Source organism: Miscanthus floridulus, chromosome 17 (assembly GCF_019320115.1).
Source record: "Miscanthus floridulus cultivar M001 chromosome 17, ASM1932011v1, whole genome shotgun sequence".
NCBI lineage: Eukaryota > Viridiplantae > Streptophyta > Magnoliopsida > Poales > Poaceae > Miscanthus > Miscanthus floridulus.
Window position 1 is genome coordinate 11,363,252 of NC_089596.1, and position 24,497 is coordinate 11,387,748.

The 24,497-nt window shown below is 43.2% G+C and overlaps 2 protein-coding genes across 2 annotated transcripts in view; both read left to right on the forward strand.

Moving 5' to 3' along the window:
• LOC136515219 (proline-rich receptor-like protein kinase PERK2) overlaps positions 1–14,432 on the forward strand; it is a 37,691-nt gene extending 23,259 nt beyond the window's left edge. Inside the window, exon 2 of the mRNA XM_066508878.1 lies at positions 13,996–14,432. Within this exon, the coding sequence (XP_066364975.1) occupies positions 13,996–14,432 (437 nt within the window). The remainder of the gene's footprint in view (positions 1–13,995) is intronic.
• Positions 14,433–22,626: 8,194 nt separating this feature from the next.
• On the forward strand, positions 22,627–23,226 carry LOC136515220 (proline-rich receptor-like protein kinase PERK2). The gene has a single exon (XM_066508879.1). It carries the CDS (start codon positions 22,627–22,629, stop codon positions 23,224–23,226), a length of 600 nt encoding a protein of 199 aa, XP_066364976.1.
• Positions 23,227–24,497: the final 1,271 nt, after the last annotated feature.

Below are 24,497 nucleotides of genomic sequence, written 5' to 3' on the forward strand. Positions count from 1 at the left end.
CTTGCCATTCTTCTTCTTCTTGTGAAATTCCTTCTTGCCATCTTTCTTCTTGAATGGCTTATTCTTCTTCTTCTCATCATCATCATCATCACTTGAGTCATCTTTTTTGCCCTTGTACTTCTTCTTGTACTTGTCTTTCTTGGGTTTGGGGCATTGATGAGCTAGATGACCAAGATCTCCACAATTGTAGCAATCCATTTCGGAGATGGGCTTCCTTCTACTACTAGTGAAGAATTTCTTCTTGCCATCAAACTTGACACCATTCTTGTTTAGCTTCTTGAGCATCTTGATGGTTCTTCTCACCATGAGAGCAAGGCTTGCATCATCAATCTCATCATCACTTGAGCTATCATGATCAACTTTTGCTTTTGTGGCAGAACCACCCGAAATAACATGCTTACGGAGGTGCTCGTCTTCCGCCAGACACTAAACACCCCGAAAGCAAGCTACAGCGGGCGGTATCTGTCGGGCACACCCCAAGGGAGAACCCGAAAGATCCACATTTTCCCCAAGGATCCAATAATGAGAACGAGTTACAATACTTGTCCATTTCATACATCAGAGTTTCTTAAAAATTACATTATTACATTACCAAATGTTAGAGTGCGGAATGATAAATAGCGGAATTTAAAATAAACATCTAGCGATAAGAACGAGGCAACTAAAAACCCGAAGGAATGAGACATCCGGCTTCTTCCTATTGAGCAACTCATAAGGGGTCTTGCCAAGAAACTTTTGGAGAAATAGGCGGTTGGATGCATAGCATGCGGTGTTGATGGCTTCCGCCCATAGATCTTGAGGTGTATTGTACTCATCAAGCATTGTTCTTGCAAGGGTGATTAGTGTCCAGTTCTTTCTCTTTACTACACTATTTTATTGAGGAGTGTAGGTTGCGAAGACCTCATGCTTGATCCCAACTTCATCAAAATATGCTTCAATGTTTGTGTTGTCAAATTCTTTCCCATTGTCAGTTCTTATTTTCTTGAGCTTCACTTCAAATTCATTTTGTGCTCTCTTGGCAAACTTCTTGAAACATGCGGCTACTTTGGTCTTGTCATGAAGGAAGAACACCCAAGTGTATCTAGAGTAGTCATCAACTATCACAAGACAATAGAGGTTGCCTCCCAAACTCTTGTAAGTTATTGGTCCAAATAGATCCATGTGGAGAAGCTCTAGCACTCTTGTTGTTGACATGTAAGCTTTTGTTTGGTGAGTGTTTGCAACTTGCTTGTCGGCTTGACTTGCACTACAAAGCTTGTCCTTCTCAAATTTCACATCCTTCAAACCTCTCACCAACACATTTTTCATTAGCTTATTGAGTGAGCTCATCCCAACATATGCAAATCTTCTATGCCAAAGCCACCCAAGTGATGTTTTGGTGAATAAGCATGTCTTCAAGTTTGCATCTTCGGAAAGTTTGCATCTTCGGAGGTAAAATCCACTAGATGTAGGTTGTTGTATCTAAAGCCCTTGAATATAACTTGATCATCATCTTTCTTTGACATAACCACTTCCTTCTCGGTGAACAAACATTGAAAGCCAAGATCACACAATTGACCAACAGATAGCAAGTTGAAGCTCAATGAAGCAACATATAGCACATTTGATATTGAGTGATCATTTGATATTACAACTTTGCCCAACCCTTGTACTTTGCCCTTTGAATTATCACCAAATGTAATCCTTTCTTGACCATCTACTTCTTCATCTAGTGAGGTGAACATACGAGGATCACCGGTCATATGTTGAGTGCAACCACTATCAATAACCTAATGACTTCCACCGGTCTTATAGTTCACCTACACACAAGAGATCAAGCTTGTTGTTTACGAACCCAAACTTGATGAGGGCTCATGACTTTCTCAATTAGTGACTTAGCAACCCAAATTTGCTTAGGCCTATTCTTCTTAGGTGGACCTAAGAACATGACTTTCATCTTTCCACTAGAATCTTTTCTAAGCATGTAGTGAGCATTGAAGGCAAAGGGTCTAGCATGCTTGGGCAAGGGTTGTGGTGGTGGGGTTTCACACTCATGAGCAAAGTGACCTTCTTGTCCACACTCAAAGCATCTCTTTGGCTTAGTCTTTGACTTGTATTGTTGTTGATGTTGAGCTTGAGCTTTCTTCTCTTGATTTACCAAGAACCCAATACCACTTCTATCCATCTTCATCATGGTGTTTATAAGTAGATCACTTTGGAGATATTGGCCTCTTGTGAATTTGTTCAAACTGGTCTTGAGATGTTCTTTCTTCAACTTGAGTTTCTTGTTTTCTTCTCTAAGTTCATCATGATTCTTCTCCATCTTGAGTCTCTTGTTCTCTTCTCTAAGCATGTCATTCTCAAGAGCTATATCATGATCATTGTCAAGATTCTCTATCACAATTGTGTTTGTGGTCGATAGTTTTTCAAGATCCTTCTTAAGCTTTTCATTTTCATTCTTGAGCTTGACATAATCATCATAGTTGTCGGATTCAACCACTTTCTTGCCTTTGCTACTAGAACCTTGCTCAATGCTCTCAACAATCAAGTCACCACATGATGTGGCTATATCAATCTTAACAACATTGTTAGTAGCATCATGCGGCTCATTGGACAATAACTCATGAGAAAGAACAAGATTGTCATGATTAATCTTGAGATTGGTGTACTCTTCTTTTAGCAAGTTGTAGTTAGTGGTGAGCTCATTGTGTATCCCCTCAAGTTTATCATGTTTTCCCTAAGCTCCCTTTTAGAGGTTTTGAGCTCCTTGAGTTTGGATGACACAATTTTATTCTCTTCTTGAAGCTCATCATTAGGTTTTTCGGCTATGTCATACTTTGCTAAGAGTGAGTCATTCTTAAGTTCTAGTTTCTCATTTTTAGCTCTTGTCTTTTCTAATGCTTTTAGTGTACTGGTTTAAAAATTTGACAAGATCATCATAAGAAGGTGATTCAAATTCTTTATCACTATCACTACCATTCTCATCATCACTAGCATTGTCATCACCATTACTATCATCATCATTTTGTACCTTTCGTTCACCCTTGGCCATGAGGCATAGATGTGTAGAGGATGATGACGGCGGTGTCGGTGGAGATAGTGAAGAACCAATCACAAGAGCGGCCACCTTCTCCTTCTCGACATGCGTATCTTCATTTTCTACTCTTCCATCTTTATCATCATCTTGTGGCACATTTGATGAAGAGGGTGGATCAAGCACATGTACATCATCTTCATCATCTTTGGGTTTGATGTCTCCAACCGAAATGTTCTTCATGGCCTCTCTCAATGGCTCATCACCTACATCATCAAGATTCTCATGTGCTCCTTGGGAGCCATTAGATTCATCAAATTCTACATCATATGTTTCTTCAACCAAGCCGGTGGCATGATTAAATACTCGATATGCTTTGGACTTTGATGAGTAACCAATAAGAAAGCCAATATCACAACATCTTTGGAACTTCCCTAGGTGTTGCCGCTTCTTGTAGATGTAGCACGAATCGTGTGAACAACCGAGTTGAACCAATAACAACGAACCATCTTCAAAAATATATTTTGTTCGTGGTGAATGTACCAATATGCTCGCCACTGCCTGACTCGCAGCCGTATGGAAGCGGCCGCAACCACAACTCTCGCTACCGCCGCCGTTCCTAGGGCCATCTCCTTCTTTCTCTCTAGTGCGTCTTCCGGGGCCAAGAAGAAGAGGGGACCCATCCTTTTTCGCAGTTTTTCTATCTAGTTGCTTAGGGTTTAGTCCAATAAATTTTTCGGCGAAATTAGATGATTTTCGGTCAAGATCGGGTTTGCCTACGATGATTTCGGTTATTGCCACGACAAGATCATCGTTGCAGGCGTCGATTTCATTGGCAGGCGACCAATTTATGGCCTTTATCTACAAGGGCATAGGTGCTTCTAGGAGCCCACTATGAGGACAGCGACTCAGGGTCATCGATCTCATCGTCGATGGTCATGGAGAGAATTTCGAGGTTTCAAGGTAATGAATCTGCAGCTTATGTCGTATCTGACGATGGAACCCGATATTTTTTTAGTAATTTAGATGGGTTTTGGACTGGTTCCGAAGCGTTGGATCCTGTGACATGTCCAATGTTTTGGGGTTGGTCATTGGATTCGGCATAAAGACTGCACTTTGGCTCTGACGTTCGAGGGACGCCATCGGGGGAAGAAGACGTGGAAGGATCTGGATAGAATATTGTTATATTTTTTATTTTAGATTTTTTATGTGTAATTTGGGAATATACCGTGTCAAGATTTAATATAAGTCCCCCTTCTCTTCGAAAAAAAATGTTTCAATATGCTCCACCAGTGCAAAAGGTGTATCTAAATCTGCAATCTGTTAATCACCTGGATCCACCGTGGATCTGCTCCACCACGGGTCTATGATTCGTGAAACTGTTTGGTACAGCTCCACCTCCATCTCTATCTCACTTCCATCTAGGTCCCATGCTGTAGGGTACAACATGAAAAATGCAACAAAAAAACAACAGCTTCCTCCTCCAACTCCATCTCTATCTCACTTCCATCTAGGTCCCATGCCGTAGGGTACAACATGAAAAATGCAACAAAAAAACAACAGCTTCCTCCTCCAACGTGCACGGAAGGTGAGACGGGCGCACGGCCTCACGGGCGGGCACGGTCACGCCGGGCGGACGCACCTCACGCTGGGCGGGCAGGTCTCAGCCATGGCGGACGGAGCTCGCAACTATGATGGCCAGGCGTACCGCACTAGTCATGGACGGAGCTAGCGGGGGGGTGACTGGGGTGACCCTCGTGGCTGCGCTGCTCGTGACGACCAGGCATGGGACGCGGGCACTCACGGCAGCGAGAAAGATGCAAAACAAAACGAATCAAATCGTTATTTCTATGTAACCAGTGGTAGTGGTGAGTAATTTCCTTGGATTTAGTGGAGCACCCCTGAGCTGCTCCACCAATTTGGTGAATCTAGGGGCAGATCCACCATTTTGGTGGAGCAGATCCATGGTGGAGCTGCTGCATCCAAAACCGTTTGGCTAGAAAAATGGGATCCAGATCTGGTTTTGGTGAATCTGGAGCTAGTGGAGCTTTACCAAACAGGCCCATAACATAATTTTTGCATTGTCACTGTATCTTTGTTTTTAATCAATTGAGAAAGCTTGAGTGGCAGAATTCTTAGAGTGACGTGTAAGTACAATTGGCTCAATTAGAACATAGATATTGATGAGTTAGAGCAACTACAGCGAAAGCCCTCAAATTAGGGCCTATACTTTTCATTTGAGAGACTACTCTTACTTTTTAGGGTATGGTTTTTTTTTTTTTGCATCTACTCCAACGGAAGCCCTCAAATTAGGATCCTCAAATCCATTCTAGTAGGCACCGGCACATTGGACCCACTCATCACTTGACCATATCTGTTGTCATTCTAATCGATTGAGCTACGCAGGAGCGAGGGCGAGGAGCGCCAGAGATGGCAAGGGTGGGGGTCTGAGTGCCCTCCTGGGAGGGGAGGAACCGCATTGAATGGGGGACGAGATGGGTGGCATGGAGAGGAACCGCACCAGGCCGATGGCTTCATCGGTGGAGCCACATCGGATAGGGGAATTATAATTGGCGATAGCATGGGGGAGAGTCAGGATGAAAAAAAATATGTGTGACAATTGTAAAGTTTGGTATAATGTGATGTCTTCTCGGGCTCATGGCTTCGTGAAATAAAGCTAGGAACGCCCCTAGCGTGGCATTACAATCTCGGGTAACAAGTAGATGGAACAACAAGAAAACAAACTAACTATACAAGAAATCTAAACACTGCAACAACCCATCTACACTATCACAACGACAAGCACATATCCATATCTCTTAACCTCATCTATACTTGATAATAAAAGGCAAAATTTCAGGCTATTTTTTTGTCCATCCATTTTTTGGTCTGTCTCCCTCTAACTATTGGATAATATAGAGTTTCTTCTATCCGGACTTATATATAACATGTACTCATACGAGTTAAAATAGCTCTTGTCTAACATGGTACGGAGTCCGATCTGGATAAATAGGAGTTATATTCTGATCCAAATAGATCTCTTCAATCATGAATCTTAATAAAAATCCTAAACTAAATAGAATAGGAGTTCTAATCAAATAGTAAAAGTAAGAGTATAAATTTGTATACGTATCTCATCTTACTTAGTTTCTATTTTTAATTTTCTTTGTTTGCTTTTTTTTCCCAACGTGACTTTGGATTTTATTGTTTAGAATAGGAGTTCTAATCAAATAGTAAAAGTAAGAGTACAAATATGTATACGTATCTCATCTTATTTGGTTTATATTTTTAATTTTTTTCCATTTGCTTTTTTCCCGACCGTGACTTTGATAGTTTCCATTTTGCTCCAGAACTCCATTGGATACATTTATGAAAAGAAGTACAACAAACATTTGGAATCTGCAGCAATGGACTTGCAGCCCCATGCTACGTGCAGAGGAATTTTTATCTAGCATATATATAACTCATACTGTTTAGATGCTAATAAGAGCATTGGCATTGGCATGGGCAAAATAAATTGAGTGTTCCTGTGGTTCCTGAACTTGTGGAAACAAGTGACAGACCTTCTAAACATTTTTTTTTTGCATCATGCAGATTTTCCAAGGCCACCTTGTTTCAGGACGAGGTAATCACAATATTGTGTTCTTAGCCAGTTTTGGATACCCCTTTGCATGAATATATGTTTTTTAAGTTCTTATTCTGCATTCTCAACTTTTTAAATCTACATGCTTTTGTTGAGCAGCATCAGTGCCAAAAAAAAATTGGAAATATTATTGTCAACTTAGGTGCCATGGGTTAGCAATTAGATAGGTTTTGCATGCTATAGGAACATTGCTGTCTCTCTGGCAACAACCCAGCCATGGTCATGTTTGTGTCAGGAATAATCCACTGTATTCATTTAATTGATTGATCTTACATGTTTGATCAAACTTTCTAATTTGTTGTTTGTGACGAAATGTATATTATTATTTCGATCAAGTTTCGTACACTCTTTTGCATGTTAGCGGTTTTCAATTTTATTAATTAGTGCCACACCTAAACTAAAACCACCTCTTCTTATTGCTATATTACCCTGACTTAAAGTAGTACAAAGAGTCATGATGAGTTACCTAAACTTTTTTATTAATATACTACAATACGTTCAAAATGAATTATAACGATATTTTTTTGTTCCTATTGCAACACACGTTAATTTTCATCTTTTGATCTAAATAACGTCGGTCAGGAACTTTGCGCCACTACTACAGACAGCTTATCACCGAACCCCCTTTACCGACGGTTTTGGCCCCAGTTGGTAAAAGTCGGCGGTGTTCGGCGAGTTTCATCTCCGCCGGTTGCGCACCAGCGGTAACGATGATCTCGTGACCAACGCTGGGCGAGCTCACAGGCCGGTGTTGACATTGTACACATCAATGCCGGCTTGTCATGCTAACCGGCGGTAATGATGGAACCATCGACGCCGGACCGGCATTCCATCAAGAAGCATAGTAAGTAGCATGTAGTTTGCAATCTTTTATCTAGTGCCATACCTATTGCCAATCAATGAACAGTGCTAGATTATGCCACAACTTCAGTAGCATTTGCCGATTCACAAAAAGGATTAAAAATTTTATCAGCAGCGTTGGTGTCTTAATCATCACCGCCGGATGGTACACCGGCCCGGCGACGATGGTTCCCTCATTACCAATGAACGGTATGCCAGCCCATCGTCGATGGTTCCAGTATCACCGCTAGATGGTATGTTGGACTGGCATACCATCAGTGGGGGTGCTGCATGCCCATACCGAACATGTCCGGTATGCATACCAGATGCGTCGAGTATCCGTCAGCAGAGCAGGATTTCCACTCCAATTGCCCCAATCCTCTCACTGGTTGATCATAGAGTTTCGATTAATTATCCGTTGTGTTCTGCAAACCTTGTGACCTAGTTTGGTTAAGGTGCTTGTAAAACACTTAGACAATTGATCTTTGTTCTATATTTCAACTAAATTGAGATATCTTTTGGACATGCTTCTAAGACCAATCTTTGTGGTATGCCTACTTGGATACAGGGCAGCAAAGGATGGCGGGACATAAGGATGGCAAGGTCGAGCCTCGTTCCAAGGCCAAGCATGACCCCCCGAGCTGCTTTTGAGAGACACAAGAAGGCAAGACAAGAGATGCATCCTAGGTTCAGTCAGGAGGAGAGCAGCAGGAGACCTACTAGAGGTGCTTCATAGTACAGAGAGAGTGGTGATGGCAGTAGCCCCTTTTCTAATGATGATGAGACTGAGGATTACAGAGTTGAGAACAGGAAGAGAAAGAGCATCGACAGAGAGTCAGATGATAACAGTCCAGATGATGAGGAGGAGATTGAGGAGGAGGAGGCACCTCCAGTTCAGCACCCACCTCAGGGAGGACAACCAGCTCACAGTATTCACTTTGGTATGCTTGAGGTGCATAGCACCAAGATACCCAGCTATGTTGCTACAGTGAACTACAAGGCTAAAGGTATCACCGAGAGAGCTAGAGGGTAAAGGAGAATTGATCCTAGGAGTCAGCCAGAGAGTTGCCCATATGATCATAGGTTTCGCGCTATGTTTCAGCTTGATTTTTATACTAGTGTGATCCTCTCTAGGAACCCAGTTATGGCTAAGCCTCAGTGGATTGATTGGACACATGTTAGAGTTACAGAAGCGCTCTCTTGATGATGCTATTGCTACTTGTCAGCGCATCGGTGTGCACTAGCTCATGGAGTTTTAGCATCCCTGGAACTCTGAAGTTATTGCGCAGTTCTATGCTACCCTGTTTGTAGAGGAGGAGCCGAGGCGTATGCACTAGATGTTAGAGGAACAGTGGTACGCTGTTGACTATGCAGTCTTCGTAGTGCATCTAGGTATTTCAGAGGAGGAGCTTCAGAGAGACAAGATTCACACTGAGCAGGTATTACCTCCTGAGAGGATGGCTTATATGTATAGAGGTGGCTCAGTTGGGAAGGTGAATGGCCTTCATCCCACTTACAGGTACCTAGATAGGATGTTCAGGAAGACGATTGACTGCAAGGGTGGTGACAAAGGCACTATTATAGATTACTCCAGGAACCTTCTCCATAGGATGGCACCAGATGCTCACCCCTTTAGTATCTTTGATTTTATCTAGTGTGAGATCTAAAGTGTTGGTGAGATGCCCATCAAGGGCTGTGGCTTTGGTCCATACATTATGCATATGATTGAGCAAGTGACAGGGCACCAGTTTGATTATGACAGACCTCACAAGGTTCTGAAGATAGTGACTGATCTGATAGAGGTAGGAGTATCCCCACCTGGTCTAGGGGGAACAGCAGCAGCAGTAGAGGTAGATGCACCTCAGGGTGGTGCAGCAGTAGGACCTTCACCTCCACCACGTGCTCCTCCACGTTCTTCTTCACATTGCCACAGCCCTCCTTATCCTATTCATAAGCTCTTCAGTGCTATCTTTGGGATGTGCAAGGACAGTGAAGTCAGATAGAGGAAGGAGAGTGAGGCTAGGAGGAAGGATACCCGCACGCTCAAGATGATTTCCCAAAATCTTGAGCTTAATCCTCCTAGGTCTCCTATTTAGATGACGACCCCCTCCAGTGAGAATGAGACTGAGGAAAAGAGACAGGTCAGGCATGACTGACAGTTTGCTGAGTTTCTTCAGTGACAGGAGCAGCAGCAGTCTCAGCAGCAGCAGGAGTAGGCACCGGAGCACCCTGACACCTTGCCACTCCAGGCATGTGTGCCTTCTGACTTTCAGCCATGTCCTAGTGCAAGAGAGGCCTTTGCTTCAGACTTTTGGGATGACCTCACTAGTGGATACGGCTACTATGGGTTTGGTGGCTATGGCCCTGCTGGTGATGGTGGTTCTCATCCACCTGGTGCAACACACTCAGAGGATGAGGATGATGGTGGACAGGATGATGATGAGGAGGAGGAGTGATCATAGCTTCCAGATACAGCTTGCAGCCCCTTTGTGCTTTGTTGATCTTCTGACTACCTTTTGTGGTGATGGATGACAAAGGGAGGGAGAGAGAGAGAGAGAGAGATTAAAGCTTCAGGGTGTTTCATTTGCTTAGCTTTCTACCTGGACATACTTACTGTAGCTGTAGTTATCTTTTGTATCTTATGAGCTTTATTGTTGTATCATTTTGAGTTGAGACAGATTATATGAGCTTTATCTTTATATCATGTATGAGACGAGACTTGTTCTTGTTGGATGTATCTTTTGAGACTCATGAGACATGATCTTTATCTTGTAATATAATCTATCTTAGTGGTTTGTGGACTTGAGAAAATTTGTGATGAGTGCTATATGTGTGATATTCATGTGTTGTATCTATTTTTATAAGGACCATGCATGTCTTAGAATGAAAATGTATGGTGTGATGCTTTTATATTGATTCTTGTGTGATATATCTTGTCATATGCATCACGATTTTATTTTGTCACACACACTTGCACCCCATGGATGCAATGATTTAGGGGGAGTCTCATATATGTTTTAATATGTGCAATTGGCATTTGAGGTCATTTTGTGAATTCCATTCATAAGCACATATTAAGGGGGAGTTTCTCATAAATCATTGAACCCAAAAGCTTTAATGTTTAATATCTTTTTGTAAGCTTTAATCAAGTTGTCATCAATCACCAAAAAGGGGGAGATTGAAAGTGCATCAATCCCTTTAGTGGGTTTTGGATGATTGAATGACAAGGTGATTAAAGGCCTAACCCGTTTGCTAAGTGTTGGACAAGAAATGGGTTATCTTACAGGTATTTGATGAAAGCAAAAATGATGTGTTGTTGTATAAATAATCTAGTTCAAATACAAGACAATAATGCAAATGTAATCCTTGCAAGGCTTATTCATTGTGGGATTTCGATGACTCATATGAAAGCAAGCACGTTGAAAAAAATAATTAATGAGATATAAGGGATTGCATATGGAATGGTCTCACTTTTTAGAGCTTGCTATATTGAAAGACAATTATACAAATGATCTTGATGAATGATTCAACACCAAGTGTGACTTGATAGCTTGAGATGGTGAAGATAGCAAGGAAAGGCTTCGAGGTACTAAAGCAAGGGTGAAGGACAAGCGACAGCTTGGCAACTGAGGAACCTAGCTAGGGTGAAGAAGGGAGTACTTGCATTTAGTTGAGGTACCAATCAAACTATGATGGTCACATTGAATTGGAGGATCAAACACATTGGATGAAATGTGGAAATGACTTGATACATTTGGAGTTAATTCACATTTGTTGAATGGAATCAAGTCACATGCTCAAGATGGCTATGCTCAAGGAGAAAATCAAGATCGACATGATTGACATCCTCAATTGATGATGATTGAAGTCTATGGCATTTGGTTTGAAGGAAATCAACTCAAGCAGCTCAACTCTGGTTTCATTTGATCTTGAGTTAATAGGTATGTCGTACTATTAAGAGGGATGCATCATGTTGATAGATACTTATTCATCAGTGCTCAAGCCAACCTATGTGAAGTTTGAGTGTTTGAGAGCCAAAAGAGCTAACCAGTTTTTGCTAAGTCTGGTATTGATACCGGATATGTTCGGTATCTGCTCAGCCACAGCAGCTTTCTCAGTGTTCTTGGTTTGGTTCGCCGGGAGTTCCGACAAACATCGGGAGTTCTGGGAGTCGAAAGTTCCGGCAATCGTCGGGAGTTTTGGCGTCTCGCTGCGTTACTTAGTGATCGTTAGAGCTGTATGGGTAGGTATTGATACCGGACGTGTCCAGTATTCCCCCAACGGCTAGTTAACAGCTAGTTTTTCAAAGGGGCTATAAATACCCCTTAGCCTTCACCTTTGGAGGTCGCTGATTCTACTGACATTCATACACATTTTTGAGCCTTGAGGATTCTCTCCAACCATCTCTTAGTGAGTGATTGATTCAAATTTGCAAAATCCATCTTGTGGGTTGAGTGAGATTCAAATTAAGAGCAAGCCACCCTTGAGCACTTGTGCATATTTGTTGATCTCATGATTTTCTTTGTTACTCTTGGACTCTTTGGTCTTAGATGGCTAGGCGTCGCCTGAGAGCACCCAAGAGATTGTGGTGTGCCTCGGGAAGTTTGTAACGGTTCGATTCCATCGCTGCAAAAGGGAAGGAATCATCTAGTGGAAGGAGGCAAAGGAGCTAGAAAAGACTCCGGCTAGAGTGGCCTTCGTGGTTCTCTAGAGCTGACCTTTGTTGGGTCGCTCGCAGCCCCCTCAACGGACAGTAGGACTCAATGGAGTCCGAACTTCTGTAGAACAAATATCGTGTCTCGATCTCTCTCTCTTTTGGGATTTGTGATATTTGTGTGTTGCTTGAGCTTGCAAACAGGTTACCAAAAGGTGTCAGCAACTTGGTGCAAAAGGAGGAATCAAAAGGAAGAAGTTGGGAGCTGATCTGCATAGCCCGCATATACCGGACGCATCCGGTATTGGGGAGCAGTGCTGATTTTATTTATTTGTTGCTCTAACTTTGTGTTGCAGGGTTGTATCTTCTAGATTGTTCCTATACACCTTATTTTCTCTGTTGGCTTCCTCGTGAGGGGTTTTGTTCTCTGACTTGGGGTTTCCAAGTAATTGTAAACTCCAACAATAATCATTTCCGCATTTTGAAGGGTTGAATTTTAGAAACGCCTATTCACCCCCCTTTAGGTGGCATCCTCGGTCCTTTCAACATGTTACCAACTATGTATGTTAATGTGGTAACACAAATGGCATGCAAGTAAATATTAGACCAATCTTCATACATGTATATTGTTGTGCGACTTCAAACAGGCATACTTAAGAACAATAGGTCATGCGATCCTAACTTAAGTTGGCAAAATAAGTAGGACCCAGCATTAGTGTAGGAGATCATATGGACATATGACAAAGAGGGGTGGGTAATTTGGACCTAACATGGTTGAAGACTTGTCTTATCATTCCTATATATACAGTCATGTGTAAGCATTCCTTTACCATGTATTTTCGATTACCGATCGATATTGAAGGCCCTGTTGGCATGGCTTCACTTCACCAATGAAACCATTTTTGGCTACAGCTCCATAAACAACTCCATTAGTGGAGCAAGAGCCATTTTGGTAAACCGATGGGCAAAGCAGCTCCACTTGCTATATGGAGAGAACATTGCTAGATAGAAGTCTATAAAAATGTTTTACTTTTATAACTCCCCTTGCCACAATTATGATTGAACTTTGACTTGAATTCCTTAGAAAAATATGGCATTGGAAATAAAAAGGTTTGTATACTACAGAAGTACCCTTTTTTGGTGAATACACTAATAGAATTTATTTTATAATGCCACTACATTTTCATGCACAACGATTGTCAGAGTTTGAGAAAGTATGAGTGACAGAAATCTTAAAGTTAAGGGACCTATATTACAGTTGGTTGAATTATAACATATTGATTATTTTGAGTTATAAAGTAGTAGTAAATGAAGAGTTGAAGTTATGTCTTTAAGATAGAAAAAATTAATAAGGACTAATTAACAAAAAAAACAGGCAAAGCACAAAAATGCACTAATCACATTCCAAAGTTGGTCTTCTATTTGAACATACTTTTGAAAAGTTAAGGAAGATATAAGTGCAAGCTAAACATATTCAGCCGTGCAATAGAAGTCTTCTATCTGAGCATATATAAAAATTTGATAAATATAGGAAACTCTAAATGCAAGCCAAACATATGTGAGGGCCATAAAAGCATTCCACTAATCAGATTGATTTCCATATGCATGCCTTATTTAGAAGCTAGGCTTGACTATATATATACACATGGGGTCCAAGCTTCCATCCACCTCAATGCTCTCCTATGCACAAAGATCCATATAAAGAGAAGAAAAAACATCACAAGCTAGCCATGGCTAGCAGGAAGAATAGCATCGCTGGGGCCACCACATCATCAATTGCGATCATGGTGGCATTGACACTACTGACCACACTTTTGACGACGATGGCAAATGCACAACCATACTTGGCAATGCCACCTGGCGTGGTTGGGGATTTGCTGCCACAGGGGAGAGTACCTCCCTCCGGGCCTAGCCATCCACTGCCCATGGTGGCGATGCCACCACCATGTTTAATACCACCCGTCGGACCTAGGAAGCCTCCTTCCACGGTGGCGATGCCACCTGATGGGGTTGGGGATTTCCTACCACGAGGAAGAGTACCACCCTCCGGGCCTAGCCATCCGCCACCCTTGGTGGCAATGCCACCACAATGGAGGATACCTCCCTCTGGGCCTAGCATGTCACCGCCTTCTGGGCCTAGAAAGCCACCACGGAGGATAATACCACGCTGCGGCGAACCTACCAAGCCACCGTCCATGGAGGAAATGATCGACCATGGTAAGCATGTGCTCGATTTGAATGAGAAACTTGTTGATAATGGAGGGATGAATACACAAGGCTGACGCGATGTAACTTCTAAGGAAAAACATAAATAATAAGAGCACTCTGAGTTGTTTGTTTTTCTTGAGTTCATGCATATGGTTTGGGAAATATTCTCTTCGCAACCCGAATGTCACTTTTGCTTCAAAGATGAAGTGGCCTACAATATCGTTCGGACAACCACCATCTCAACCTTGTGTTGTAAGATACTCTAGTTTCTTGCAAACTGACAGCAAACAAACAACGCATATCACTAACAAGCCAACAAGAAGGTGTAGTTCAATTTCTTCGACTTAGGACTAGATTGACAAAAGAAACTAAAACTTATGAATCGAAGTGTAAATAACTACTAGGACTCTACTTTTTGAGATGCTACATTTTATTTTTAGTGGCTATTGAAAACAACATTCACCTCTAAAATATTGTCGTGTGCCTTAAAGGATTTTTCTTGCACTTATCTTGCCCTACCTCTCCCAATTCACAAGCCGACCAAGAATGACCTTCTCCCATTGATTGACAAGGTGGTTGATTACCTCCCTGGATGGAAGGCTTTCCTTAATGCACAAATCTGGTCGATTGATCATGGTTAAGGTGGTTTTAACTACACTCCCCATCTACCTCATGATCGTATGGACTTGCCTAAGTTGGTTATCAAGACAATTGATAAGTGGCGCAGACGCTTCCTTTGGAAAGGCCAAGAGCAACAAAATGGTGTGAACTATCTAGTTGCTTTAGAAAAAGTGTTGCATCTTCTTCAATATGGTGGTCATACAGTTCATAACTTAGAAAGTCTTGGTTGGGCATTGCACATCCGTGGCTTTGGGCACAAAAAACCGATGCATCTAGATCTTGGGCAGGATTGCCAATCCAGGTGCCACAAAATGACATAGCCCTCTTCAATGATGCTGTTGAAACTTTAGTTGACAATGGGGAGTCAACTAAATTTTGGTCGAATAGATGGTTGCAAGGTAGGAAAATCTCTGAACTCGCACCCAATCTATTTAACTTGGTCTCCAAAAGAGATGTAAAGCAACGCACGGTGGTCTAGGCCCCGGGTAGCAGATATTAGAGGGGCTTTGAATGTAAAAGTGCTAAGAGAGTAGCTGTTTTATTTGGGGGTTGGTTGATGGCCTAGTTTTACAGCCAACAGTTTTAGCACAAATAGAAGCTAAGTATTACTGGAACATACAGCAGCAGGTCTGCATACAATGCTTTTTTTTCCTTGGAAGCATCAGGTTCGTGCCTCGGAAGCGTATTTGGAGAGGCTGGGCACCATTGCGACGTAAATTTTCTGTTTGGTTGGCCGTTAACAACAGTTGTTGGACTACCAATTGCCTGGCCAAGCGTGGGCTTCCTCGCCCAATAGCATGCCTACTTTGTGATTAGGCTGAGGAAAATATTCAACACATCCTCATATCATGTGTGTTGGCCTGGCAAATTTGGAAACTGAATTTACAAAAGCTAGACATGTTATCTTGTACTCCTCAAGGATCCAATATTTTCTTCTCTGGTTGGTGGTGTGACACCATCAAAGGGGTTCCAAGGGGTTCACACAAAGGCTTCAATAGTCTGATCATTTAGTTGCTTTATTGGGAATTATGAAATCACCAAAATGCTTGCGTTTTTTAAGGTGCTAGGCCTAGTATAGAGGTGCTGCTTCAATCTGTGGCCAATGAGAGTAATCTATGGTGTATACATGGCAGGAGCCTCGGCCTTACATGAATTCCTTGCTAGGTCGTTGGTCTTGGTTCTTCCTTAGGTATTGGTCATTTGAGGTTGTTGATCATGTTTTCCTAGTTTATTTTCTAGCATGTTGTATTGACTAAACCCCGTTAGGGGTTGCGTATAAGAGGGGGTTTCTAACGTCCCTCCCTTTGTATTTTTTTATTCTTCTTCTTAATGAAATGACATGCAGCTCCATAATTTGGGAAAAAATAGTGGAGGCCCATTGTTGTAGCCCATGTGTAGATATTGATTTTTGGGTACAGATATCTAAAGAAAGACAAATCTTAAAATAGAGCTACATTTTAGAAAATGGTCCATTAATTAAAGAGGCTCCCCTCTAAAATGGACCTTTATATGAGGTTCTCTTAAGAAAATGCCTCTAAAAATAAGGCTACTTTCACAGGGCCTCTTAAGAAAGAACCTCTAGAAAAAACAGTTGTAAATAAATCCATAGCTTTTTCATAGGAGACACTAGTAGAGAACAGACCTTTGATCCTCGACCAAAATGGGCTCTAGTCCCGGAATTTTTTGCCCCCGGGACTAGAAATACCTTTAGTCCTGGTTGGAGGCTCCAACCAGGACTAAAGGTCCCTGCCCAACGGCTACTGCGCCAGACAGAGGTGGCAGGGACCTTTAGTCCCGGTTGGAGCCACCAACCGGGACTAAAGGTATACTTTTACTCCCGGTTGGTGGCTCCAACCGGGAGTAAAGGTCTACTCCCGGGCCGTGGCTGCGCCCGGGGTTGGAAAGTTACCTTTAGTCCCGGTTGGATCCATCAACCGGGACTAAATGTTCTCCCTTTATAAATCGGCCGTCTCCTCCTTCCTCCCGGCCCCGAGCCCGAGCTCAGCACATTTTGAAGCTCACTGCAGTAGTGTTCTTGCTTCCTCCCTCCCTCCATTGTTCCTTCATCCATTCTTCGATTCCTCCGTCGATTTCTTCGATTCCTCCATCGATTCTTCAGTTGTAAAGGTTACCAATCTCATACTCTCATTTTTTACCATTATCTTATGCCGTTTTGTTCACTATATATATTTATGGTTCTTTATTGTGGTTTTTTTCATTTGTAAGCAATTTGAGCTCAAAATCACTTCAAGCTTGTATATTTACATGAAAGAAGGTTAAAGTATATATAAATATAAAGTTAGAAAATAGTTAGAAAATTATAGCAAATCCTTACTAGTTGAACTTGCGGACCGTGTTCAGGTCGGCGAGGATGTTCTCTACCGAGCGGTAACGGACGTCAAGGAGGAGCTTTGATTCTACGAGGGAGAGCGACAACGGTCGTGGAAGACCGTGTTCCCTTCCTCGTAGAATCGGAGCTCTTCCTTGACCAAGTACGGTGTTGTTCGGTGGAGAAATGCTCGCCGAGCTGATCATGTAAGCAAGGTCAACTAGTACGGATGGTTATTTATTCACATGTCCCGATATCGTCGCAGTAGTCTGTCAATCACCGTACCTAAACGTAGTATATATAAATATAAAGTTAGAAAAATAGTTAGAAAATTATAGCAAATCCTTACTAGTTGAACTTGCAGACCGTGTTCAGGTCGGCGAGGATGTTCTCTGCCGAGCGGTAACGGACGTCAAGGAGGAGCTTTGATTCTACGAGGGAGAGCGACAACGGTCGTGGAAGACCGTGTTCCCTTCCTCGTAGAATCGGAGCTCTTCCTTGACCAAGTACGGTGCCGTCCGGTGGAGACATGCTCGCCGAGCTGATCACGTAAGCAAGGTCAACTAGTACGGATGGTTATTTATTCACATGTCCCGATATCGTCGCAGTAGTCTGTCAATCACCGTACCTAAACGTAGTAGTCTGTTATGTGTGTACATTCCCATTCTTCTGTTAATTTGCGGAAATATCATATGAATTACTTACCTGCCGCAGTAAAAGACGAGAACACAATGACCATTAAAAATATCATTGTTTAGAGATCTAGATAATTTTATAGTTTGTTAATTTTATTTGTTTATAAAAGGAGAAATTTATAGTGTATTAAAAAATGAGTATAGAGAGTAGATGGCAACTGCTTCCGGGTCCTCGGCCTCTCATGGGTTTCCAAAGCGACTTAGGCCGGGCCTTCCTCTCATTCCATGCGGCAAGTGTTGTGATGAGACGAAGATTGTGATGGAGTACCGAGTGAAGAAGGAGGGTCCCAACAAGGATCGTATCTTCTACAAGGGTCCCAACAAGGATCGTATCTTCTACAAGGGTCCCACCGGGACTAAAGGTCCTCCTTTAGTCCCGGTTCCTGACCCGGGACTAAAGGACCCCCCTTTAGTCCCGGATGCTTGCTCCCGGGTGGGGAACCGGGACTAGAGGGGGTTCCCCACCGGGAGTAAAGCTCGGTTCTCTACCAGTGAGAGATGGGAACGAAGGAGAAGAGGAGGTGACCTGCCATCACCGAAGAAAGAAAAAAAAGGGCAAACGAGGAAAAGAAAAATATTACCCAAGCCACTGACGTACATATTCCGCTTGTCATAAGAAAGAAGAGGCTGAGATTTGAGGGTTCTTGTTAGAGTTTGGGTCACAAAGCTACGCCTCCTAAACTATGTTTGGTTCAATTTACTCCCTCAACTATTCTCTAGATTAAAAAATTTGTTTTAATTTCAAATTTTTTGTGAGATGATAGAGAATATCATATTTTGTGCTACAAAAATACATTGCCAAATTTTCATCAATATGTTGCATACAATATTGTATCCCATAGTGTCAATTTAATATTAAATTTATTAATTGTGGGGTCACTCCTGGCCTCTCGCCCTCGTAACTGAACACGTGGGGAGAGCCCGAGGGTTTCCCACAGGAAAGAGCTCGAGCAAACGTGTGAGAGCGAGCAAATGTAATAGTGCGTCGGGCGATGGAAAAATACGGATTAAATGCCCATTAATTTGCTCGGGATCCAAGAATCCCCGCTCTTACATGAGCGCCCCAGGTATTTATAGGTCATACCTGGAGGCGCGGTAAATTTACATTAGGACCAAGCCCGATGGGGCAATTGCTACATAACGGACAAGGGTATGGCGGTAATCTCCCTCCTTTGGCCAGCTACTTTCTACCCTAACCACCTTGATGGGACCGCCGCCGCCGCCAAGTCGGTTTCCCCCTGCGGCGGGCACCAAACCTTCGCGCAACCCGGCCGAGGGTCGGCCCGGCATCATCGACTTGCTCTCCTTTCGCCGTAGTCCTCCCGCGAAGCGGGCCTTCACGCACGGTACCTGAACACATGGATGAAACATGGTACACTGGAAACCCTCACCGTGAGGGTTAGTACCCGCTGCGAGGTAGTTTAGTCTGACTAAAGAAGGGCAGAGTGCCGGGGGAGGAGCGGCGCCGGGGAGGCCTCCCCCAAACATTAACCTATGACAAATAATGATGATAAAATAAGATATATTTTTAAGCTAAAGAATAATGTCCTCTATTACTTAGAAAATTCGAAATTAAAATTCAACTTATAAGGGGAGAAACAAAAATAACAAATCTAGTTAAAGGGTAAATTTGACCTACTAAAATAGTTGGCGAACGAAGTAAGTAGAACCCAAAATTAGTGTAGGAGATAATCTGGACATATGACAAAAAGGAGCGGGTAATTTGGACCTAACATGGTTGAAGACTTGTCTTATCATTCCTATATATACAGTCCTATGTAACTGTTCCTTTAACATGTATTATCGATTACCGACCGATATTAACATATGCCGTAATACCAGTGCTATCTTTGTTCCCGGCCATAGCATCATCGATTTTATTTCAATTAAAAAAAAGTGAAAACAAAAACAATTTAGGCCTCTTCGTACCATTACCGACCATTTTCAACACTATACGTAACCTCGAGAAAAGCAGGTTCTGCACCTAATTTATTTATATTCCAAATATAGTATAGACACAGAAACTTGCATATTTATATACTCACGGATATAAATATACGTAGACCCTATTTCCCAGCTGAGCACCTCAAAGCTGATCTTAAGATTAATGCATCTTAATATACCGACATGCGCATGCACCACTGAAACAATAATATAATATTGAGTTAAATGCACCAGCGGCCCTAGAACTGGTAAGCGTATGTCACTTGGGTTCACGAACTCGGAAAATGCATTTTTGGTCCTTAAACTTGTCAACTGGTGCACCGCATGTCCATATAATACACGTAGACATTTCTACTTGACGTGGCATGATAGCGTGGCATGTGTTTTTACATTTAACCCCTCTAATTCTCTCTTCTCACATAGTAGCCCATGACCAGAGCATGGCATGGTTCAGAATAGTCCCGCAGGCCCCTGCTGCAGCGGCGCATACGCGACGCCGACGGCGTGCCGCCCGACAGCCTACTCGTCTGTGTTCAAGTCGGCGTGCCCGCGCACGTACAGCTATACCTATGACGACGGCTCCAGCACCTTCACCTGCCATAGCGCCGCCGGCTACACCATCGCGTTCTGCCTCCCTCGCTCCGGGTAATCTCGCCACGTACACTTCACCGCGTGTAGCCACTAATATCACACTTGTCGCTCAACTTATGACTGTCAAAAGTTTATAATTCATATTCTTGTGTCTGTTCGATCGCACAGGTTGCACGACTCTGATGCCACTCTACTCGTTTCGCCGCCCGCCGATGGGCAAAGCACCAGCGGCGGCAGCGTTGGCCGTGCTGACAGCACCACGCCGCCACCGCCTACTGTTGGCAACGGCGTCGGAAGTGCCAACCAGGCGCGTGCCCCCTTCCACTGGCAACAACGGCGACGGAACCACCGACCAGGCGCCTCCTGTTACCGACAATGGTGGCGATGAAATTTGTAAGTGCTAGTTCAGAGCCTTGCCGCACTGATCTACGATTAACACGTGGTTGATGGTGTGTTCGAACGCGGCGTACGTGTAACCACCGCTGCAGCTGCAGTAGTCGGATCAGAGCAGTGTCGATCGAGCACCTCTTGCTCGGACAGTGTCAGCAGGGTCACTGTCCTGATCGCGTTGATGCCCTCCACCGAACCCACCACACACTACCACAGAGAAAGCTCAGCAGCTTCCTACTAGCATCTTTGAATGACTCATTCACACATGTATATTCATTTGAGTATGTAGCATATACATACAGCCATACAGGTAACTACGACACGCCGCATTATCCTTGGTCAGTTGGTCCTTGACGGCAGTGACAGCTCCATGCATGGTCTCAGCGGGGACAGGCGGCTGCATGTTTTGACCAGGACGTGCTGCCACTGGCGAGGCTGCCGGCGACGACCTGCTGGTCGTCAGTTTCGGGCAAGGTGCCGGTGTACATGCTGGTGAACTCGTCCACAGTCAAGTCGAAGAACTTGTTGAGGCCGAGATTTGCTTGCACGCCACAGCAGCGCCTTCCAGAGCTACAAAGAGGGCATCTTCACGGAGCCCTGTAGGACATCGCAAAAGCACGCAGGCCCGGCGTCTTATCTGGCCCTACGGCACGTCTTTGAACCATGCCGTGCTGGTCATGGGCTACGACGTGAGAAGAAGAGAGAATTAGAGGGGTTAAATGTAAGAACACATGTCATGTTGTCATGCCACGTCAGCTAAAAATGCCTACGTGTATTATATGAACCTACGGTGCACCACTTGACAAGTTTAGGGACCCAAAAGTGCATTTTCCGAGTTTGTGGACCTAAGTGACACACGCTTACAAGTTCGAGGGCTACTGTGGTGCATTTAACTCTACAATGTTCGTTTAGACTCTATGTTGTTGAAGTTTTTATAGAAGACCGCCGGTAATATATATGTTTATAACGAAGAGAATTGGATATATGGAAATAACATTGCTAGCTACAAGTTTGTAAAAATGTTTTACTTTTATAACTTTCCTTGTCACAATTAATTACGATTGAACTTTTGACTTGAATTCTTAGAAAAATATGGCATTGAAAATGAAAAGATTTGTACACACTAATAGCATTATTTTTCATAATGCCACTACGTTTTTATGTACGTCGATTGTCATAGCTTGAGAAAGTATGAGCGACAGAAATCTTAAAGGGACCTATAATTACAACTGGTTGAATTATAACATATTGATTATATTGAGTTGTAAAAAGTAGTAGTAAATGAAGAGTTGAAGTTATGTCTTTAAGATAGAGAAAATTTAATAAGGACTAATTAAGAAAAAAATAGCAGGCAAAGCACAAAGATGCACTAAACGCATTCCGAAATTGGTCTTCTATTTGAACATACTTTGGAAAAGTTAAGGAAGATATAAGTGCAAGCTAAACATATTCAGCCGTGCAATAGAAGCCTTCCATTTGAGCATATATTAAAATTTGATAAATATAAGAAACTATAAATGCAAGCCAAACATACGTGAGGTCCATAAAAGCATTCCACTAATCGCATTGATTTCCATATGCATGCCTTATTTACAAGCTAGGCTCCACTATATATATACATGGGGTCCAAGCTTCCATCTACCTCAATGCTCTCCTATGCACAAAGATCCACAACAAGAAAAGAATCACAAGCTAGCCATGGCTAGCAGCAAGAAAAGTATCGCCAGGGCCACCGCGTCACCAATTGTGGTCGTGGTGGCACTGACACTACTGACCACACTTTTGACGACGATGGCTGATGCACAGCCGTACTCGGCAATGCCACCTGGCGTGGTTGGGGATTTGCTGCCACGGAGGAGGGTACCTCCCTCCGGGCCTAGCCATCCGCCGCCCATGGTGGCGATGCCACCAAATGTGGTTGGGGATTTGCTGCCACGGGGGCCTAGCCCTTCGCCTGGCCATCCACTACCACCCGTCGGACCTAGGAAGCCTCCTTCCACGGTGGCGATGACACCAAATGTGGTTGGGGATTTGCTGCCACGGGGGCCTAGCCCTTCGCCTGGCTGTCCGCTACCACCCGTTGGACCTAGGAAGCCTCCTTCCACGGTGGCGATGACACCAAATGTGGTTGGGGATTTGCTGCCACGGGGGCCTAGCCCTTCGCCTGGGCGTCCACTGCCACCATGCTGTGGCAAACCTACCAAGCCACCATCCATGGAGGAAATGATCGACCATGGTAAGCATGCGCTCGATGTGAATGAGAAACTTGTTGCTAATGGAGGGATGGACGCGATGTAACTTCTAAGCAAGAACATAGATAATAAGAGCACTCTGGGTTGTTTATTTTTCTTGAGTTCATGCATATTGTCTCGGAAAGATTCTCTTCGCATCCCGAATGTCACCTTTGCTTCAAAGATGAAGTGGCCTACAATACCCTTCGGACAACCACCATCTCGACCTTGTGTTGTAAGATCCTCTAGTTTCTTGCAAACTGACAGCAAACAAACAAAGCCTATCACTAACAAGCCGACAAGAAGGTGTAGTTCGATTTATTCGACTCACGACAAGATTGACATAAGAAATGAAAACATATGGATCAGGTTTATTTGGGGGTTGGTTGATGACCTAGTTTTATCGACAATAGTTCCAGCACAAATAGAAGCTAAGTATTACTGTAACATACAGCATCAGGTCTGTGTACAATGCCTTTTCCATTGGAAGCATCAGGTTCGCGCCTCATAAGTGTATTTGGAGAGGTTTGGGCACCCTTGCGATGTTTTTTTTGTTTGGATGGCCATTAACAACAGTTGTTGGACTGTCAATTGCCTGGCCAAGCGGGGGCTTCCTCACCCGCTAGCATGTCTGCTTTGTGATTAGGCGGAGGAAAATATTCAACACATCCTCATCTCATGTGTGTTGGTCTGGCAAATTTGGAAAGTGATTTTTCAAAAGCTAGACCTATTATGTTTTACTCCTCAAGGATCCTATATTCTCTTCTCTGGTTGGTGAGGTGGCACCGACAAAGGGGGTCTAAGGGTTTCACACAAAGGCCCCAATAGTCTGATCATTTTAGTTGCTTTTATTAGGAATTGTGGAAGCACCAAAATGCTTGCTTTTTTTTAAGGTGCTAGGCCTAATATAGAGGTGCTTCTTCAATTTGTGGCCAATGAGAGTAATCTACTGTGTATGGTGGGAACCTCGGCCTTACATGAGTTCCTTGCTAGGCCGTTCGTCTTGGATCATCCCTAGGTCCTTGGTCGTTTGAGGTTGCTGATTATGTTTCCCTAGTTTATTTTCTAGCATGATGTATTGACTAAACCCTGTTGGGGGTGCCTAGGAGGGGCTGTCTTCCTTTCCCTCCCTTTGTATTTTTTTATTTTTCTTCTTAATGAAATGATACTTAGCTTTCGTGCGTAATTCGAGAAAAAAATAGTGGAGGCCCAATGTTGTAGCCCACCTAACGAGAGTACTATAACAGTGGCGGAGCCAGGATTTGAATCTTGGGTATTCCCACTTCCATCTCATAAAAAAATTGAATCCATAGGTTTAAAATATTTGGGAAGCAAGGC

Bases quoted from the DNA above. Each gene is read 5' to 3' on its own strand.
- LOC136515220 (XM_066508879.1), top strand. From the start codon at position 22,627: ATGGCTAGCAGCAAGAAAAGTATCGCCAGGGCCACCGCGTCACCAATT.